Source organism: Meriones unguiculatus, assembly GCF_030254825.1.
Source record: "Meriones unguiculatus strain TT.TT164.6M chromosome Y unlocalized genomic scaffold, Bangor_MerUng_6.1 ChrY_unordered_Scaffold_32, whole genome shotgun sequence".
Classification (NCBI taxonomy): Eukaryota; Metazoa; Chordata; class Mammalia; order Rodentia; family Muridae; genus Meriones; species Meriones unguiculatus.
The window spans coordinates 7078082-7095103 of record NW_026843711.1 but is presented as its reverse complement, the minus strand read 5'-3'; the positions used below and the strand labels follow the sequence as shown (position 1 = coordinate 7095103).

At 43.4% G+C, this 17022-nt stretch overlaps 1 protein-coding gene across 1 annotated transcript in view; it reads left to right on the top strand.

The window, feature by feature from the left end:
• The first annotated feature begins 5681 nt into the window (after positions 1-5681).
• LOC132651869 (activity-dependent neuroprotector homeobox protein 2-like) overlaps positions 5682-17022 on the top strand; it is a 100385-nt gene continuing 89044 nt past the window's right edge. The window contains exons 1-3 of the mRNA XM_060376840.1: positions 5682-5736; positions 6403-6814; positions 8661-8970. Coding sequence (XP_060232823.1) covers positions 5682-5736; positions 6403-6814; positions 8661-8970 — 777 coding nt within the window. The remainder of the gene's footprint in view (positions 5737-6402; positions 6815-8660; positions 8971-17022) is intronic.

Here is a 17022-nt window from a genome sequence, read left to right as displayed (position 1 = left end):
TCATATAACCCTTATTCTTAGTATTGTTCATGTTACATCATAAGAAGAGAAGTCTATAAATACTTGTCTTTTCACTTTAGGAAATTTCTCTTGTTTGTAAATGTTTAGGTGAAAGTAACAGCATCTTCTGGAGTGTTAGATGCAGCAGCCAGGACACAGCAGTGCTGAGAGATGGGAGCACTGACATGTGTATGGCTTTCTAATAACACATTTTTGAAATTAACTTCTGTTAGTATTTGATTACCATATTATGAATTTGATTCATGTTTTCAGGGTTGTTTTGAAAGCTGTATCTGAAAAACAACTCTCATGCCTATGGCCTATAAAGTACTAAATGTTTTCTTTTTTTTATTATTAAAACATTCCCATTTCAGGAACTTGTATATAACTCATAATAAGTTCTTTTATAAGTGAAGTATTTGTAAGGACTGTAATGCATTCCTTTGTGAACTTCATAGGACATGCAAGGTACTGGACTCTAGTATGAGTTACTTACACATGGCTTCTGCCTGTTTTGCAGAGGAATAGGCAGAGTAACAGTCATTGGGTCCCACATATAAATGCACTTCCCATTACATGCAGATCTTTAATCTCCAGTAAAAGATAAGACAATTTTTAGAATGGACTTTGAGAAGACACAGAACTCTATCTTTCTTGAACTACCAATAAGCAGGTTGAAGGAAAGCACCATGGTCACATATATGGCATTTCTGCCCTTGTGTGGAACCTATTGAAATGGAGTACAAGTTTCAATCTTAATGGTGAAATGGGTTAGACAGGGAAGTCTCTCTTCCTATTTTGAGTATCTTACTATATGTGTTAGAATTGAAAGAGTAGTATTTCCTCTTGCCCATTTGAGGGACTGCTAAGTAACCTGTTTATTACTGGTCTGTAGATGCCAAGCCTTGTGTTTTCCAGAGGCTATAAGCACCAGCAGATTGCACAGTAATCCAGATCAGCCAGCTTAGGTCTGGAATAATTTTTTTTCCAGCAGAACAAACAACATCTGATCATGAGGTTGTCCCCATGAAGAAGGAATACACAGAGGAAAGTATACTATTGTTTTTTATTCTGAATAAGGAGGTGATAGTGTCCTTTTCCTGTTGGCTGGGTTCTGACCTCCATCTTACACTTTTGGCTAATTTGAATTGAATTGAATTGGTACACAGGAAAATGGAGGAAGGAGAAAGGAAACACTGCCACAGGATATTAAATTTCTAGAACAGGAATAGGACCATTTGAATAAACGAAAGTTTGACTTGAGATAGGGGAGGGATTATAACATTTGCAAATCTTATAAGATGACGAAGACAACAATATAATTCCTAAGTACCTGTTTTATAGAATTTGATAGAAAAGACTCATGTTTTATATTTCTCTCTTTTCTTTTAAAATACTCTTCAAACTGATTATGTTTGGTTTTTCTTTTTCCATCTTGGAATAAGAAATTGCAATTGGGGCTATTAATGTTTGACTTAACTATCCTGTGTTAGGCTCCTAGTACAAAGAATTAATTGTTACATTTATTTCATTAGCATGGTTCAAAATGAGCCCCTTCTTCCTAAGGGTATTTATTTTACCAGGAGATTAAATTACCTCCATTGGAATTATTTTCGTTTGATGTGTAAAGGAGTAACTTGTTTCCTTCAGCTTGGTTAATTTCATGGGCAAAAAATTAATGAATACATTGGTGTAGCCTAGTTTTTTTTGTTGTCATTGTTTTCTTCTCTTTCTATTTCTCCTCTTAAATATGTGTATATGTGTGATCATTGTTGTAACTGGGTGATGCTCACACAGGCATCTATTCTCTCTGTGTACATACCTGGAAATTTCCATCACAGTAATTCAGAAAGCTACCACTTCCCAAAGAGCTAGATGACAGTGCTCTTACCCCATCTGCCTTTTCCAGGTGAAGGAAGATTCCCAGCAATGATGTTGCTAGCATGTGCAAGGACGACAGGGTCTGCAGATCCACCACTCTGTAAGTGCCTGGGAGTATGTGGTATCTAAAGCACCTAGTCATAAGGGTCACAATAAAAAAATAAATCCATGTCCCAGGGAGAAATACAACAGGAAAATCAGCTCTGAAGTCAAATTATGACATTCAAACTTCATGTTCTCCCATATGCAAACTTCACACTCACAGGGTGAAGTGATGACCCTTAGCTGGAATTAATCTTTAACCATTTGTGCCTCACTTTTCACATCTGTCAAGTGTAACAACCATCTCAAAGTTGTTCAGAGCGTTAACTGAGCTTTATAGAAAGCACATTGCTTGGTTTACCCGTGGTTCTTCATGTGGGTTGCAAACCCTTTGTGGGTCACATATCAGATACCCTGCCTATCAGATTTACATGACAATTCATAACACTGGGAAATTTACGGTTATGACATGGCTATGAAAATAATTTTATGTTTTAGGTCACCACACATGAGGAACTATATTAAAGGGGTGCTACATTTGGAAGGTTGAGACCCACTGGTTGAGAGTTAGCTCTTAACAGATAAATTGTCCTGACTCAGGGAAGGGTTGCTTGTGCTATCCTGGTGAAGAATCTTGTCCCTTTTCTCCATCGGATTAAGGAATGTTCACCCTGACGACAGTCATATAGCATGGAAGATAAGATAAATGACACCCAATTATCAGGGCTGGATTATTGTTCTGTGACAAACAAAAGGGTTTCCCTTTCTGTTCCATTTCCTCAATTGCTTCCTGGGTTGGCAGAAGGACAGTGAGATTTGAGGTGGTAGTCAGCTTGGACTGCAAGGAAAAATTCTGAGTCACAGGAGGAGAGAAAGTGGCCTGAGTAATGTTAGCTACTCTCTGGGCAGAATTACATGATATCAGAGATGATGGCATCCCATGAGATGTAACTACAGGAACACTGAGAAGATCCTAGAATTTCCTTTACCACTCCACCCAGAACTTGGCTTGATGACTCAATTACTCTTTTAAGACTTAATCTTTTTATTTCCTCTTTAATGTGTGGATCTTTATGAAAGTGAAGATTTTCCTGATTGGGTCATACATGTAAATTGTAATGAAAAGGCAGATAAAGAGTCTTGTCTGTGTGTATATGTGTTTGTGATTGCAATGTGTACAAAGGACTATGTGACTTCTACTATGTCTTTAGAGTAAAATGGTTGCAGAGAATGAAGCCTGTCTCAAATTCAACAATGTCTCATTCATGCCCAGAAAGGTTATTGTTATGTTCAACAATTGGATAGAAAAATATTCAACCAAAAATAGATAAAAAAAACAACCCAAATCCCCTAAATCTTTGTTTATAGTACTTACTGAAGCCAGATATGTTGGCGTGTACCTGTATTCCCTGAGTAGGGAGTCAAAGGAAGGTACATCTCTGTGAATTAGTGACCAGACTTGTCTACAAATTTGGTTCAGGACAGCCAAGGCCAGACAGAAAATCCCTGCCTCAAAATAAAACAAAACAAAACAACAACAAGAAAACCCAACAAAGAACTTACTGATTTCTGGTGAATATTCTCCTGGGAATGATGTTCAAGTTTGAAGACAAAAGCATTTAAAGAAGGTTGTGGGGAAATGTGCCCTCTCTAACCTGCTACTGGGCTGGCATCGCAAGGGGTGAGACTGGGCATAGCCACAGGGAAGCCAGCATGCCAAGAGAGGAAGTAGTTCCCTGCCTTGCTTTATGGAGATAGTTGTACTGAGCCTCCAATGTAGAACAAGTGGTTCTTCAGGATACAGGGAGCTGTTCTCTGAGTGACTGCTGTCTGAGGAAGACCTATTTTGGCACATACTTACATAGAAGGACAATCTGTTTTGATGTCTGGCTAGGTCAGACATCCCAATCCATTCAGCCCAAGAGGACAGAGATCTAGACAATTGGACAGGGTGAGACTGGATTTTTTTAGCTTTGCTTTTGATACAGTGTTTCTGGGTGTAACAGCCCTGGCTATCCTGGACTCTCTCTATAGAACAGGCTGGCTTGAACTCATAGAGAACAACCTGCAGCTGCCTCCAGAGGGCTAGAATCAAAGGCATGCCACCAAAACCTGCTTGAGATGAAATTTTTTATGTCATCCTCTACTGGGTTGGAAAGTAAGCTCTACAAATTTGTTAAGCATAGAGATAAACACATATGCAGTTCCCAGGTGACAACTGTAAGTCCAAATTGTAGTGAATTATGAGGTAAGTCACATTAAACTTTCTGACAAAGCTATGTGATTTCTTTAAAATCCATGTGGTGGCTAGTGCTATTCTTATGTATTTGAATTGCTTGGAAATCAGCTACCTGGCCTTTTACTTGCAGTTTCCAGCTTGGCTCTCCATGTTAACACTGGTGACCAGACAAAGCCCAACTGACTTTAAATCAAGGTCTCCAGGGGTGGGATACAATGTAAAGAGCAGAAAAAGAGTAGAAGCAGCTCCTCAGGTTCCACCCAATCCACCCCAAGATACATTGCCAGTTTTCTTTTGCACAAACTCCTTATCTTAAAATAATTTATGTTGCCAGGGCTAGTGTACTATGGATGGGACTCAAATTTATCCACTGGCAAAATACAGCTGCTTCTGAGAAAAATGACAATTCCTTATTCATTCATTCCAAGGAGGGTGGGAGAGCAGAAAGAGAACATAGAAACTTTATCTCAGTCTCTTTCTGGATAGCCAACACCTGCCCACTTGACCTGTGCTGTCTACAGAGCAGGCCTCTCTAGGCTGATGTGAACCATTGCCCCACCTATGTGAGCCTATAAGCAAAAACTGCAGGTGGCCTCTATAGTCAGGGGCCAGAATCTTCTCTAGAGCAGAGGTCCTCAACCTTCCTAGTGCCATGACACTTTAATACATTTCTTCCAGTTGTCCTTCCCACAACAAAAAGTTATTTTATTTGCTACTTCATAACAGTAATTTTCCTATGGTAAATAACTGTGCTTTTTGATGGTCTTTGGAGAGTCCCATGAAAGGGTCATTCTACCTCAAAGGTGTTGAGACCCACAGGTTGAGAACTGCTCCTTTACAGGTACGCATGTGCAACCTATTGCCACTACAAAACCATGTTGTTGTCTACAAAGTTGACACTTGGAAACCATATAACAAAGAACAGTTACAAAGAAAATTGCAAAACAGGGTTGATAATGTTTTAAAAAAAACAATTTTGGACCATAGTAATCTGGGGGTGTACAGACCTATGGGCTACAGCTAAGACATGCCTGTCCCATTGAGGTGAGGTCTACTTTACTAGACACCTGAGAAATGGGACCATCCCAAATTAGAAAGAAAAACAACTGGACCTTGAATAAGGGCTAGCTAAAAAGAAAGAAGAACAAGTCAGGCAATTTAGGGGAGGACTGTCCTTGAAGCTGTAAGTGGCCTGCTACAAAACCGAGAGATTGGAGAAGAAGGGGGGACTGTCCTTGGAGCTGTGAGCTCCCCGCTACAGCTGCCAGCCCACATTACTGCTATCTTTTCTGCTGACTAATCAATGTAAAGGCTTTATATTTTTAGGAATAGAAACTCTGTGCTTAGTATGCTCGGGGTCATCTCCTGCTTTGACGGGACGACCCCCATCACTATCCGAATAAACTGCCTCTTGCTTTTGCATTGAACCGCAGTCTGTGAGTCTCTTTGGGAGAGGGAGCGGTATGGACCCTGCACTGGGAGTGCAGGTTTTGCATGTGGTATGTTGCCCCAGAAACCGATGCGGCCCTTCCCAGACCCTCACCAGACTAGGTTCGGAGGTCAGGTTGAAACAGGTCAGTCATTTTATTTGTTTGACTTCAGGTTTCTGCAGATTCTGTTTTGTTCTGCTTAGGTGCCTGTCTGAACCGTCTTGGTTGCTTGATTAGGCTAATTTTGATTGACGGGCGCGTCAGATAATCGAAAAGCCAGGAAGCTGGAGGATGCTCCAGGTTCCCTTTGTTGGGAGGTTGGATCAGAGATGGTCCTCCTCCCGTCTGAGTCTGATTTTTGTAGAGACTGGCCGGGAGCTGTTCCATTAGGGCACTGTGGTATCACCCGCATGGGTGTCCTTGTCTGATTGCTTGTTTGGTTCTTTTTGTCTCTGTTCTTGTTGCCTCTCTGATTTTTCTGACTGAAGATTTCATTATGGGACAGATGGTGACTACACCCTTATCTCTCACCCTTGACCATTTCTCAGAAGTGAAGTATAGGGCACATAACCTCTCAGTGGAAGTTAGAAAAGCGAAGTGGCAAGCCTTTTGCTCCTCGGAATGGCCTGCTTTTCAGGTTGGATGGCCACTGGAGGGCACTTTTCACCTTGACACGTTTCTTGCTGTTAAGGCTAAGTCCCTCCAAGCGGAGGGGGGGGGGCATCCTGGTCAGGTACCTTATCTCCTAACCTGGGAGGATATTGTTTGCCATCCACACCCCCTGGGTGTGCCACTTTGTTCTCCCCACAGAGACTCCATCGTCAACTGTTTGTGCTGTTAAGGAAGAGGAGAAAAAGAAAGTGCTCACTTCTGCAGAAGCAGACCTCCTCCTTTTTGACCTTCCGCCCCCTTATCCGCCAGCCATGGCCCCTACCCCTGCCAGTTTCCTGGCCGGTTCTCCTGCCAGACCTCCGACCATTTCCCCTGTCAGTCTCCCTGAGGCTGTCAGTTCTCCCTCAGGACCTGGGCGGGGGCTAGCATGCAACTTTCCTAGTCCCCTCCCAGGTCCCTCAGCGCTGCTGCTACAGACACCATGGGCAATGCAGACACCGCCAGAGGTCCCGCTGCACTCACCAACTGACCCTGCTCAGAATGAACAGGGCCCAGCAGCTGGAACACAAAGCCGCAGAGCAACTCAGTTGGACTCAGTGGCTCTCCCATTGTGAGCCTATGCATTCCCAGAAAGAGACAGGGAACACCCCCTTCAGTACTGGCCTTTTTCCACAGCTGATCTCTACAATTGGAAGGCTCACAATCCCCCTTTTTCTGAGAACCCCCAAGCCTTGACTGACTTGTTTGAATCTGTCCTTTTTTTCCTACCAGCCCACTTGGGATGATTGCCAACAGCTTTTACAGACACTCCTGACTACTGAGGAGAGGGGACAAGTCCTTCTAGAAGCAAGGAAGAATGTCCCGGGGGCTGATGAGAGGCCTACAGTTCTCCCCGACGAGATTAATAATGGGTTTCCCTTCTCTCGTCTTGATTGGGATTACAATACACCAGAGGGTAGGCAGCACTTGAAGGTTTACCGCCAGACTCTAATGGCGGGTCTCCTTGGGGCTGCTCAAAGACCCACCAATTTGACTAAGGTAAGAGAAGTGGTCCAGGGGTCGGAGGAATCTCCTGCAGCCTACTTAGAATGGCTGATGGATGTGTTCCACCGGTTTACTCCCTATGACCCTGCTTCAGATGAGCACAGGGCAACAGTAGCTGTATCTTTCATAGATCAGTCAGCTAGGGATATTCGTAGAAAACTTCAGAAATTAGAAGGTCTGCAGGATAAGTCGTTGAAGGATTTAGTGCAAGTAGCAGAGAAAGTCTTCTGTAGTCGAGAAACAGAAGAAGAAAAAGAAAAAAAAAAGAAACAGAAAGAACAGGAGGAGAGAGAGAGAGAGAGAGAGAGAGAGAGAGAGAGAGAGAGAGAGAGAGAGACAAGAGGCAGGATAAAAAATTGACCAAGATTCTGGCCACCGTAGTTCAGGAAAGTCTTGTACTGAAAGGGAGAGAGTTCCTGGCAACCGTAAGGGCCCTTTGTCTAAGGACCAGTGTGCCTACTGCAAGGAGACGGGACACTGGAGGACAGTTTACCCCAAAAGGAAGAAGAAGCAGCTGAATTCTTGAGCCACAGGGACCAGGGTCCTGACCTTAAACAATGACAGTGATTAGAGAGGATGGGGTTCGGTTCCTCTCCCTGAACCCAGGGTAACCCTCAAAGTGGAGGGGAAGACAGTCCATTTTCTAGTGGATACTGGCGCTCAGCATTCAGTTCTGTTGCGAGACTCAGGGGCTAAGAAAGAAAAAAAAAATCATGGGTTCAAGGGGCCACTGGATGTAAGCAATATACATGGACTACCCGAAGAACAGTGGACCTTGGAGTGGGCCAGGTATCCCACTTGTTCTTAGTCATGCCTGACTGCCCATACCCATTGCTGGGACGGGATATCCTGACCAAAATAGGAGCCCACATCTATTTTAACCCAGAAGGCCCACAGGTTACAGATAAAAGAGGGGATGCTATTCACGTGCTTACAATTCACTTGGAAGATGAATACCGGCTATTTGAAAATTTAAAAGAGGGGGAAAAAGACTTTGACTGGTGGGTAAAAAAATACCCTGAGGCCTGGGCTGAAACAGCTGGCTTAGGGAAAGCAAGCAAGTAACCGCCAGTCTAGATAGAGCTAAAACCTCAGGCAGCCCCAGTTGCAGTGCGGCAGTATTCAATGTCTAAGGAAGCCCATGATGGGATTCACCCTCATATACAGTGACTCCTTGACCTAGGGGTTTTGAAAAGGTGTCAATCTGCTTGGAATACTCCATTACTGCCGGTCCGGAAGCCTGGGAGCAACAATTATCGGCCTGTGCAAGACCTGAGGGAAGTTAACAAACAGGTTATGGACTTACATCCAACAGTCCCCAACCCATATAACCTGCTGAGCTCCCTTCCCCCTGTCAGAGCCTGGTATACTGTTCTAGACCTTAAAGATGCATTTTTTTGTCTTCGACTTAGCCCTGCCAGCCAAGACATTTTCCCTTTTGAATGGAAAGATCCCGAATCCGGGGTCTCGGGCCAACTAACATGGATTCGACTTCCCCAAGGATTTAAGAATTCTCCTACCATATTTGATGCACTGAGACCTGGCACACTTATACTCAGGGCCACAAATACGCAGGTAACTCTTCTCCAGTATGTGGATGACATCTTACTGGCTGCAGATTGTCAGAAAATCAGTCTCAAAGCCACCGGCCAACTGTTACAAGAATTGGGCGAACTCGGCTATAGAGCATCAGCAAAGAAGGCCCAGATATGCCAGAAACAGGTCAGTTACCGGGGTATATACTAAAGAAAGGAAAAAAAAGATGGTTATCGGAGGCTAGAAAAGAGACTGTGTTTCATATTCCCCCTCCACGAACTACAAAACAACTGAGGGAATTTCTTGGTACAGCGGGGTTTTGCCGATTATGGATTCCTGGGTTCACTGAAATGGCAGCCCCTCTGTATGCCCTTACAAAGGGCAATGACTCTTTTTCCTGGGGAAAAGATGAACAGGCTGCATTTGATAATATTAAACAGGCTTTAATGTCAGCTCCAGCCTTGGGACTTCCTGATGTCACTAAACCTTTTCATCTCTATGTGGCCGAGAACCAGGGAATGGCTAAAGGGGTGTTAACTCAAAAGATTGGACCCTGGAAGAGACTGGTAGCTTATCTATCTATAAAGATTGATCCAGTAGCAGCAGGATGGCCGACCTGCCTTCGGATAATAGCAGCAGTCGCCACATTGGTAAAGGATGCTGACAAGCTGACCTTGGGACAAGATCTTACTGTTTATGCCCCTCATGCCCTAGAGAGTGTTGTCAGACAGCCACCTGATCACTGGCTCACGAATGCGTGCATGACTCATTATCAAACTTTGCTTTTAAATAATGACAGGATTACTTTTGCCCCAGCAACTGGGCTAAACCCTGCCACCCTGTTACCAGATCCAGAGATTCAACCCCCAGAGTATGATTGCTTGCAGGTGTTGGCGGAGGAACAGGGATGGCGAAAGGACTTAAAAGACCAGCCTCTGCCGGATGCAGAGGTGACATATTACACAGATGGGAGTAGCTTTTTGGAAAATGGAAAAAGAAAAGCAGGAGCAGCGGTGGTGGATGGACACAAGGTAATATGGGCCCTATCACTGCCTGAAGGCACCTCTGCTCAAGGAGCAGAACTAATTGCCTTAACTCAAGCATTAACTTTGGGGAAAGACAAAAAGATAAACATCTACACTGACAGCAGGTATGCCTTTGCTACAGCCCATGTGCATGGGGCCATCTACCAGCAGAGAAGCCTATTGACGTCAGCCGGTAAAGAAATTAAAAATAAAATAAAATCTTGGCCTTGCTCAATGCCTTACTACTGCCCACCAAGGTAAGCATAATTCACTGCCTGGGACATCAGAAGGGAAATTCCAAGGCAGCAAAGGGAAATAACATGGCTGATCAGGAGGCTAAAGCAGCTGCCAGAGGAGTCCTGCTCCAGTGATATTAACTACTGAATTGCCAGAGAAGAAACAGCTAAAATACTCAGAGAACATCCTGGAGCAAATCCAGAGAAAACAAGGGACATTCAATGCTAATGTGAGAGCATGGATTGACTCCAAAGGTAAGGTCATTTTGCCACAGGAAGATACTAAGAGACTAATAGCACAAATGCATCAATGGACTCATTTAGGGGCAAGGAAATTGACTGAAATTGTTCTCCAATCTCCTTACCAAATACTAAACCTCACTGCTCTAACTGAAAAAGTGACTCAGACATGTATACCTTGCCAAACGGTAAACGTATTGAAGAATTCCTAAAGCTTGGGAAAACGGTTAAGAGGAACTAGACCTAAAATGCATTGGGAAGTGGACTTTACCGAGATCAAGCCGGCCAGGTATGGAAATAAATATCTTCTAGTCTTTGTAGATACCTTCTCAGGATGGAAGCTTTTCCCACCAAGAAAGAGACTGCTCTGGTTGTAGCCAAGAAGATTTTAGAAGACATTTTTCCCCGATTTGGAGTTCCCAAGGTAATCGGGTCAGACAATGGGCCGGCCTTCGTTGCTCAGGTAAGTCAGGAGGTGGCCAGATTTTTGGGGACTAATTGGAAATTACATTGTGCATATAGACCCCAAAGTTCAGGACAGGTAGAAAGAATGAATAGAACTCTAAAAGAGACCTGGGAATTTCCTTAGCCATAATGCTTGGGGTCGGGCTAGGAGCAGTAGGGACAGCAGCTGGAGGGTCGGCTATAGCCCTCTGACATAGCCAGGTTAAATGAGCTTAGGGCAGCTGTTGATGAGGACATAGAAAGATTAGAAAGCACAATTAGAGAGCTCAAAGATTCCTTACAGCCATTATCAGAGATGGTGTTACAAAACAGAAGGGGCTTAGATTTATTGTTTTTGCAACAAGGAGGTTTATGCGCTGCTCTGAAAGAAGAATGATGTTTCTATGTCGACCATACTGGAGTTGTCACTGAGACCCTAGATAGGTCAAAGAGGGCTTAGAAAAGAGAAAGTGAGAACGAGCCCAAAGCCTAGGATGGTTTAAAGGATGGTTTAATTCCTCTCCATGGATGACCACTTTAATCTCCACCTTGCTAGGCCCTTTGCTAATTCTTCTCCTGATTGTAACTCTTGGCCCCTGCATTCTTAATAAGCTAGTCAATTTTGTGAGAGAACTGATCAGTACTGTTCAGGTCCTTATGCTTCAACAGCAGTATCAGCAATTAGAGATGCAAGCTGAATCTAGCCTGTAATTTTAGGGTTAAAATTATGCCAAAAAAAAGGGGGGAATGAGAAATGGGACCATCCCAAATTAGAAAGAAAAACAACTGGAACATGAATAAGGGCTAGCTAAAAAGAAAGAAGAACAAGTCAGGCAATTTAGGGGAGGACTGTCCTTGAAGCTGTAAGCGGCCTGCTACAAAACCGAGAGATGGGAGAAGAAGGGAGGACTGTCCTTGGAGCTGTGAGCTCCCCACTACAGCTGCCAGCCCACATTACTACTATCTTTTCTGCTGACTAATCAATGTAAAGGCCTGAATTTTTTTTTTTTTTGGAATAAAAACTCTGTGCTTAGTATGCTCAGGGTCGTCTCCTGCTTTGACGGGACGACCCCCATCACTATCCGAATAAACTGCCTCTTGCTTTTGCATTGAACCACAGGCTGTGAGTCTCTTAGGGAGAGGGAGCAGTACGGACCCTGCACGGGGAGTGCAGATTTTGCACACCTAGGCCTTAATGAGGGTCCTAAAGCAAACAGTCAGGGTCCATTTGGAAGAAGCCCCACACTGAGGCATGTGGCTAACATGCCTAAACTTGTACTGTGGTATAGAATAACATCTTTGGATTGAAATGAGTAAGCCTGGTGGAAGTCTCATCAGGGATGGGCAGAGGCATTGAAAGTTAGTTTGTTTACATGGGAAGACAGGAACATGGGAGTTGGTGGTGCTGGAGGTTTTGGGGTCATAAACTACAGTTGGAAGAGTCCAACTTCCAGAGTGGGGTCAAGTACAATGAGTGCCAATGAGAAGCAAATCATGGGACCTCGAGGCACACAGCAAGGGTGTGTGTGTTTGGGCTTCGGGTGGGGGAGTCACACCATCCTGGGGACAAGCACTGGAGTGGCTTTTGGTTGCCAGGATTAGGGACCTAGGCAATTTCTAGATTTAAAGTTATGTAGGAGAAGATGCATAAGAAATGGACTGTGTTTTTTTTTAAAAAAAAAAAAGGTGTTGAAAGAAATCATCACAGTGTCAGGTGTCAAACCCTGGACAAAATACTAAGTGTTGTACTTGTTAATACAACAAAGCTGAGGCTGGCTAGCCAAGTGCTCCAAGCATCCCTCCATTTCTAGCTGTTGCAGGGTACTCCTGGCTTCCATATCCTGCCCATACCCTGAAACCTAAAGCCCAGGAACTAGCCTGCCATTCTGCCAGCTGCTTATCCCTATATAATCCAGTTATTTTGGCTAGGCTGGTTGTTCTGGCCCTTTTACCTCTTGTTCAGTCTCCTGGCCCAGGCAGCTGCTCTTGCTTTATGACTGTCTCCTCTCTTGTTCTCCCTTCTCCTCCCCCCTCAAATGACCCTGCTCAGCTTGGCCATGTTCACTGTGGACTCTCCCAGATGTCTCAGTCTCTGGCTCTATTTAACCTTTTATCTACAATAAAACTTCTTCTCTACTATACTTAGAAGCAGTCTTGTCCTTCTTCTTGTTCTACTATACTTAGTAGCAGTCTTGTACTTCTTCTTGTTTCTTTTTTCTTTTTTCTCAGTCATCTGGTGTCAAAACCCAGAATTTCTGTAGGCTTTCATGTGACAAAGGAGTAAGGTGAAGATCCTCCCTCTTGAGATTAGAGAACTATTCTGTGGGAGAAAGAGATGGAGAAGTAGTGACAGTTGGGCATGACCCATACTACACAGATAAAATACTCTATGTTTGTGATTAAGTGTTGGGCCTAGCACATGGACAGACACCAACTCTGAGACAAGTAAGTGTTCTTAGCCTCTGGTTACTGACCTGTGGAATGGGGATCATAATAGCACTAAACCCAGACAACTGTGGTGAGTTTTGAATGTGATGCTACTTCATAAAGGACCTAGAAAGTACCTGCTATACAGAAGGCATTTGCATGTGAGCACACATGTACACATGCATGTGAACACACCTCAATCAAGATGAGCACATACACAAACACACAAAAGCACACACACACACACACACACACACACACAAACATCTCGTTCAACATGAGTAAATCCAGGATGTTCTGGGTACCCCATAGGAGTCCATGGAACCCGAAGGGGAGCTCTGACAGCTATCCCATACAGCTCTGCATAGGGAGATCAGTTGCTCACTTGGGAAGTTTGAGACAAGTTGGCAAACAAAAGCTTTTCAGGACTGCTCTGTGTGTAGAAATTGCCCAATAAATTCTGTTGCACCCTGGGAAAAGGAAAAACCCACCAAACATGTAAGGACCTGCAAATGCCAGCTATGTTCATATACAATCTGACAAATGGGCTAGTGTTCCAAAGGGCTTAGAATGTTCTGAGAATGTTCTTTAAGAAATGGGACACTGTGTGCCTTGAGGGAGGACTAGAGACCTGGGGAAGGCATTCAAACTAAGGAAAAATATCACAAGAGCAAAACAGAGGTAAAGAAGAAGCCTGTCTAGTTGGAGAAACGATGTTGAGGATGATTTCTGAAGGTCTAACACACCCCAGTTGGGTCTGATATCACACTATTCAGGTGAGGTAAGAAGAGTAAGACCATCCATTGTATGAACTTTCACTGTAACAGTGACACCTGTTATGTGAGCTTTGTAAGGCAAGTGTGTATATTTTATATAACAGTGTACAATATTTTATAACCATGTCAAACCCAAGCACACCCTGTGTTTAGTAGAATACAAGCTTATAGGCTAGAGCTAATTTCCTCTGGTTGTTGGGACAGCACCTCTAGGTCCCCACTCTTAACACTTCTAAGATTTGATCCAAACATGGCTTGTCCCTATATTCACAGAAGTTAAAGTCAGTATTCATTGGACTTGCCAACAAACTTCCAAATCAACTGTGGCTGATTGAAGGCAATCATAGATGGGGCTTATTTGATTTCATAAATATTTCATAGAGACACTGTCTTCTGTATCCCTTCAGGTCATTCAACATTTGTTTGCAGGAGAGGATCTTGACCTTGGCTGTACATATTGAACATTTTTTTTTTTTTTTTAGTTTCTCTCTTTCTTTGTTTTCACAATAGCTGTCACATGGGAAGTTTTTTGACATGCTTGGGTCTTTCTATTCAGTAGGCAGCACTGAATGAACAGATTTTGACAAGAATTTAAATGGCATATGACTGAAAAATTGAAATGTAGATGACTCTTGACAGCTGGGTCACTGGTTAAAGATTGGTATTTGAGGGAAGGAGGACCCTAGTTCAGTTCCTGGTATGAATATTGGAACTCCTGGGAGGTATAACACTTTTGGATTTTATACTTCTGGCTTCTGTGACCATCTGTACTCATATACACACACAAACTCATGCAGGTATGCACACACATGCACACCCAAGCAGCACTAAAAATAAAAATAAAAGGTTATATGCCTAGGAGTGGTATAGCTGGATCTTGAGGAGGGACTAGTCCTAATGGCCCAAGAAAGCACCAGATTGATTTCCCAAGTGGTTGTGCAAGTTTACATTACCACCAGCAATGGGGGAGGGTTCCTCTTTCTCCATGTATTCTCCAGCATGTGTTGTCACAGGAGGTTTTTATTTTGTAGCCATTCTGATGGGGGTAAGGTAAAATCTCATGGTTTTTTAATTTGCATCTCCCTCATTAGTAAGGATGTTGAAGATTTCTCTAAGTGTTTCTGTGCCATTTGATATTCCTCTATTGAGAATTCTCTGTTTAGCTGTGAACCCCACTTTTAAACTGGATGGCATGGTTTGTTGGTGATTAACTTCTTAGGTTCTTCATGTATTCTGGATAGTAACACTCCCTCTGTCAGATACAGGTTTGGGGAAGATCCTTTCCCTAGCTGTGGGCTCTGAGGTCCCATGCATGGAGGGGACATAAACCCCCTGCTCAGATGTAGCCCATAGACTCAGTCTCCAAGTGTGTTCACTAGTATGCCATACAGGGACTCTCTCTGATGTGAACTCATGGGCTGGCTCTCTGATCACTCCCCCTGAGGGGGGTGGGGGTGAGTGCAGCCTTGCCAGGCCACAGAGGAAGACAATGCATGCATTCCTAATGACAACTGCTAGGCTAGGATCAGATAGAAGCAGGGGAGGATCTCCCCTAACAGTAGACTAGGAGAGGGGCATAGAGTGAGAAGAGGAAAGGCGAGAGAGAGATTGGGAGGAGATGATGGAAGGGCCCTCAGCTGGGATACAAAGTGAAAGAAAATGTAACAAATAATTAATAAAAAAAATTAAAAGCACACAAAAATTAAAAATCTTTTTTGTTTGTCTTTTGAAAGAGAGTGCCTCTGGTTGTCCTGGACTCACTTTGTAGACCAGGCTGTCATTGAACACACAGAGATCCTCATGCCATTTCCTTCATAAGTGCTGGCATTACAGGTGTACACCATTGCATCTGGTTCTAATAAGAAATCTTAAAGACAAAATGTTGACTACTGTGGTTGACACTTACTAGAGTTGTGGCTTTCTTCTCCCTGACATACTTCTTGATGGCCTCATTGTTTGGATCAAACACTGGGTAAGCACCTGCAGCCTTGTTTGCATTTGCCTAATTGTATTGCTGCAAAGACAGGCTAGACCTTAAGGGGACCCTAGTTCCTAGACAGCTTTTCAAAATGGTTTTGCAGAGATCATATTACTTACAATGATGTTGCCTTGGAAGATGGAATAGGCAAGCATCTGGTCCAGTCACATGAGTAGGTTTGGTGAGGAGCCACTTAGACCTCTTTGTGGATCAGCACCTGGGAAAAGAAGCCCCAGATTTCTAGTTAGCAAATTCTGGTACCATTTGCTGTTCACTATTGACTATGGAAGTCTTGCTGGCTTCTTTGTCCAGTTAAAAGAATTGAGGGAAAACATTTTATTTACCAAGGAAGTTATTCCAGGATGCAAACTGACAAGGCTAGAAGGAGCTGGTTTCCACCTTCCACCTTCCCGATGGTGAGTGCTCTCTGTCATGAACAATTCCACATTTGGCTAAGGCTGAGGATCTGGCTTCCTTCCATGTATGTGGACTTATGTGCATTGCCCACATGGCACGCTGGGGTTGGCTACCCAGAGGCTATTTAAGCTGTGGGCTGGCTTTCCCCAGGGTCAGATGATTGTTCAAGGTTCCTGAATAAACTGCATTGATAAAAAAAAAAAAAGAAAAAGAAAAGAAATGCTCAATGTCAATAGCCATCAGGGAAATGCAAATTATAAAGGCCCTGAGATTTCACCTTACACTTATCAGAATGGCTAAGATGGAAAACTCAAGCAACAGCATATGCTGGAGAGGTTGTGGAGAAAGGGAGAAAGGGAAACCATCCTTCACTGCTGATTCGAATGTAAACTTGTAAAACCACTCTGGTAATGAAACTGTCTTTTTCTCAGACAACTAGGAATAGTGCTTTTTCAAGATCCAGCCATACTACTCCTAGGCATATATCCAAAAGAGGCTCAATTACACATAAGGACATTTGCTCAACCATGTTTTTAGCAGCTTTCTTTGTAATAGCCAGAAGCTGGAAACAGGCCAGTTGCCCCACAACTGAAGAATGGATGCAGAATTTTTGGAACAACTACACAATGCAGTATTACTCAGCAATGAAAAATAAGGAAATCATGAAATTTAGAGGTAAATGGTGGGATCTGGAA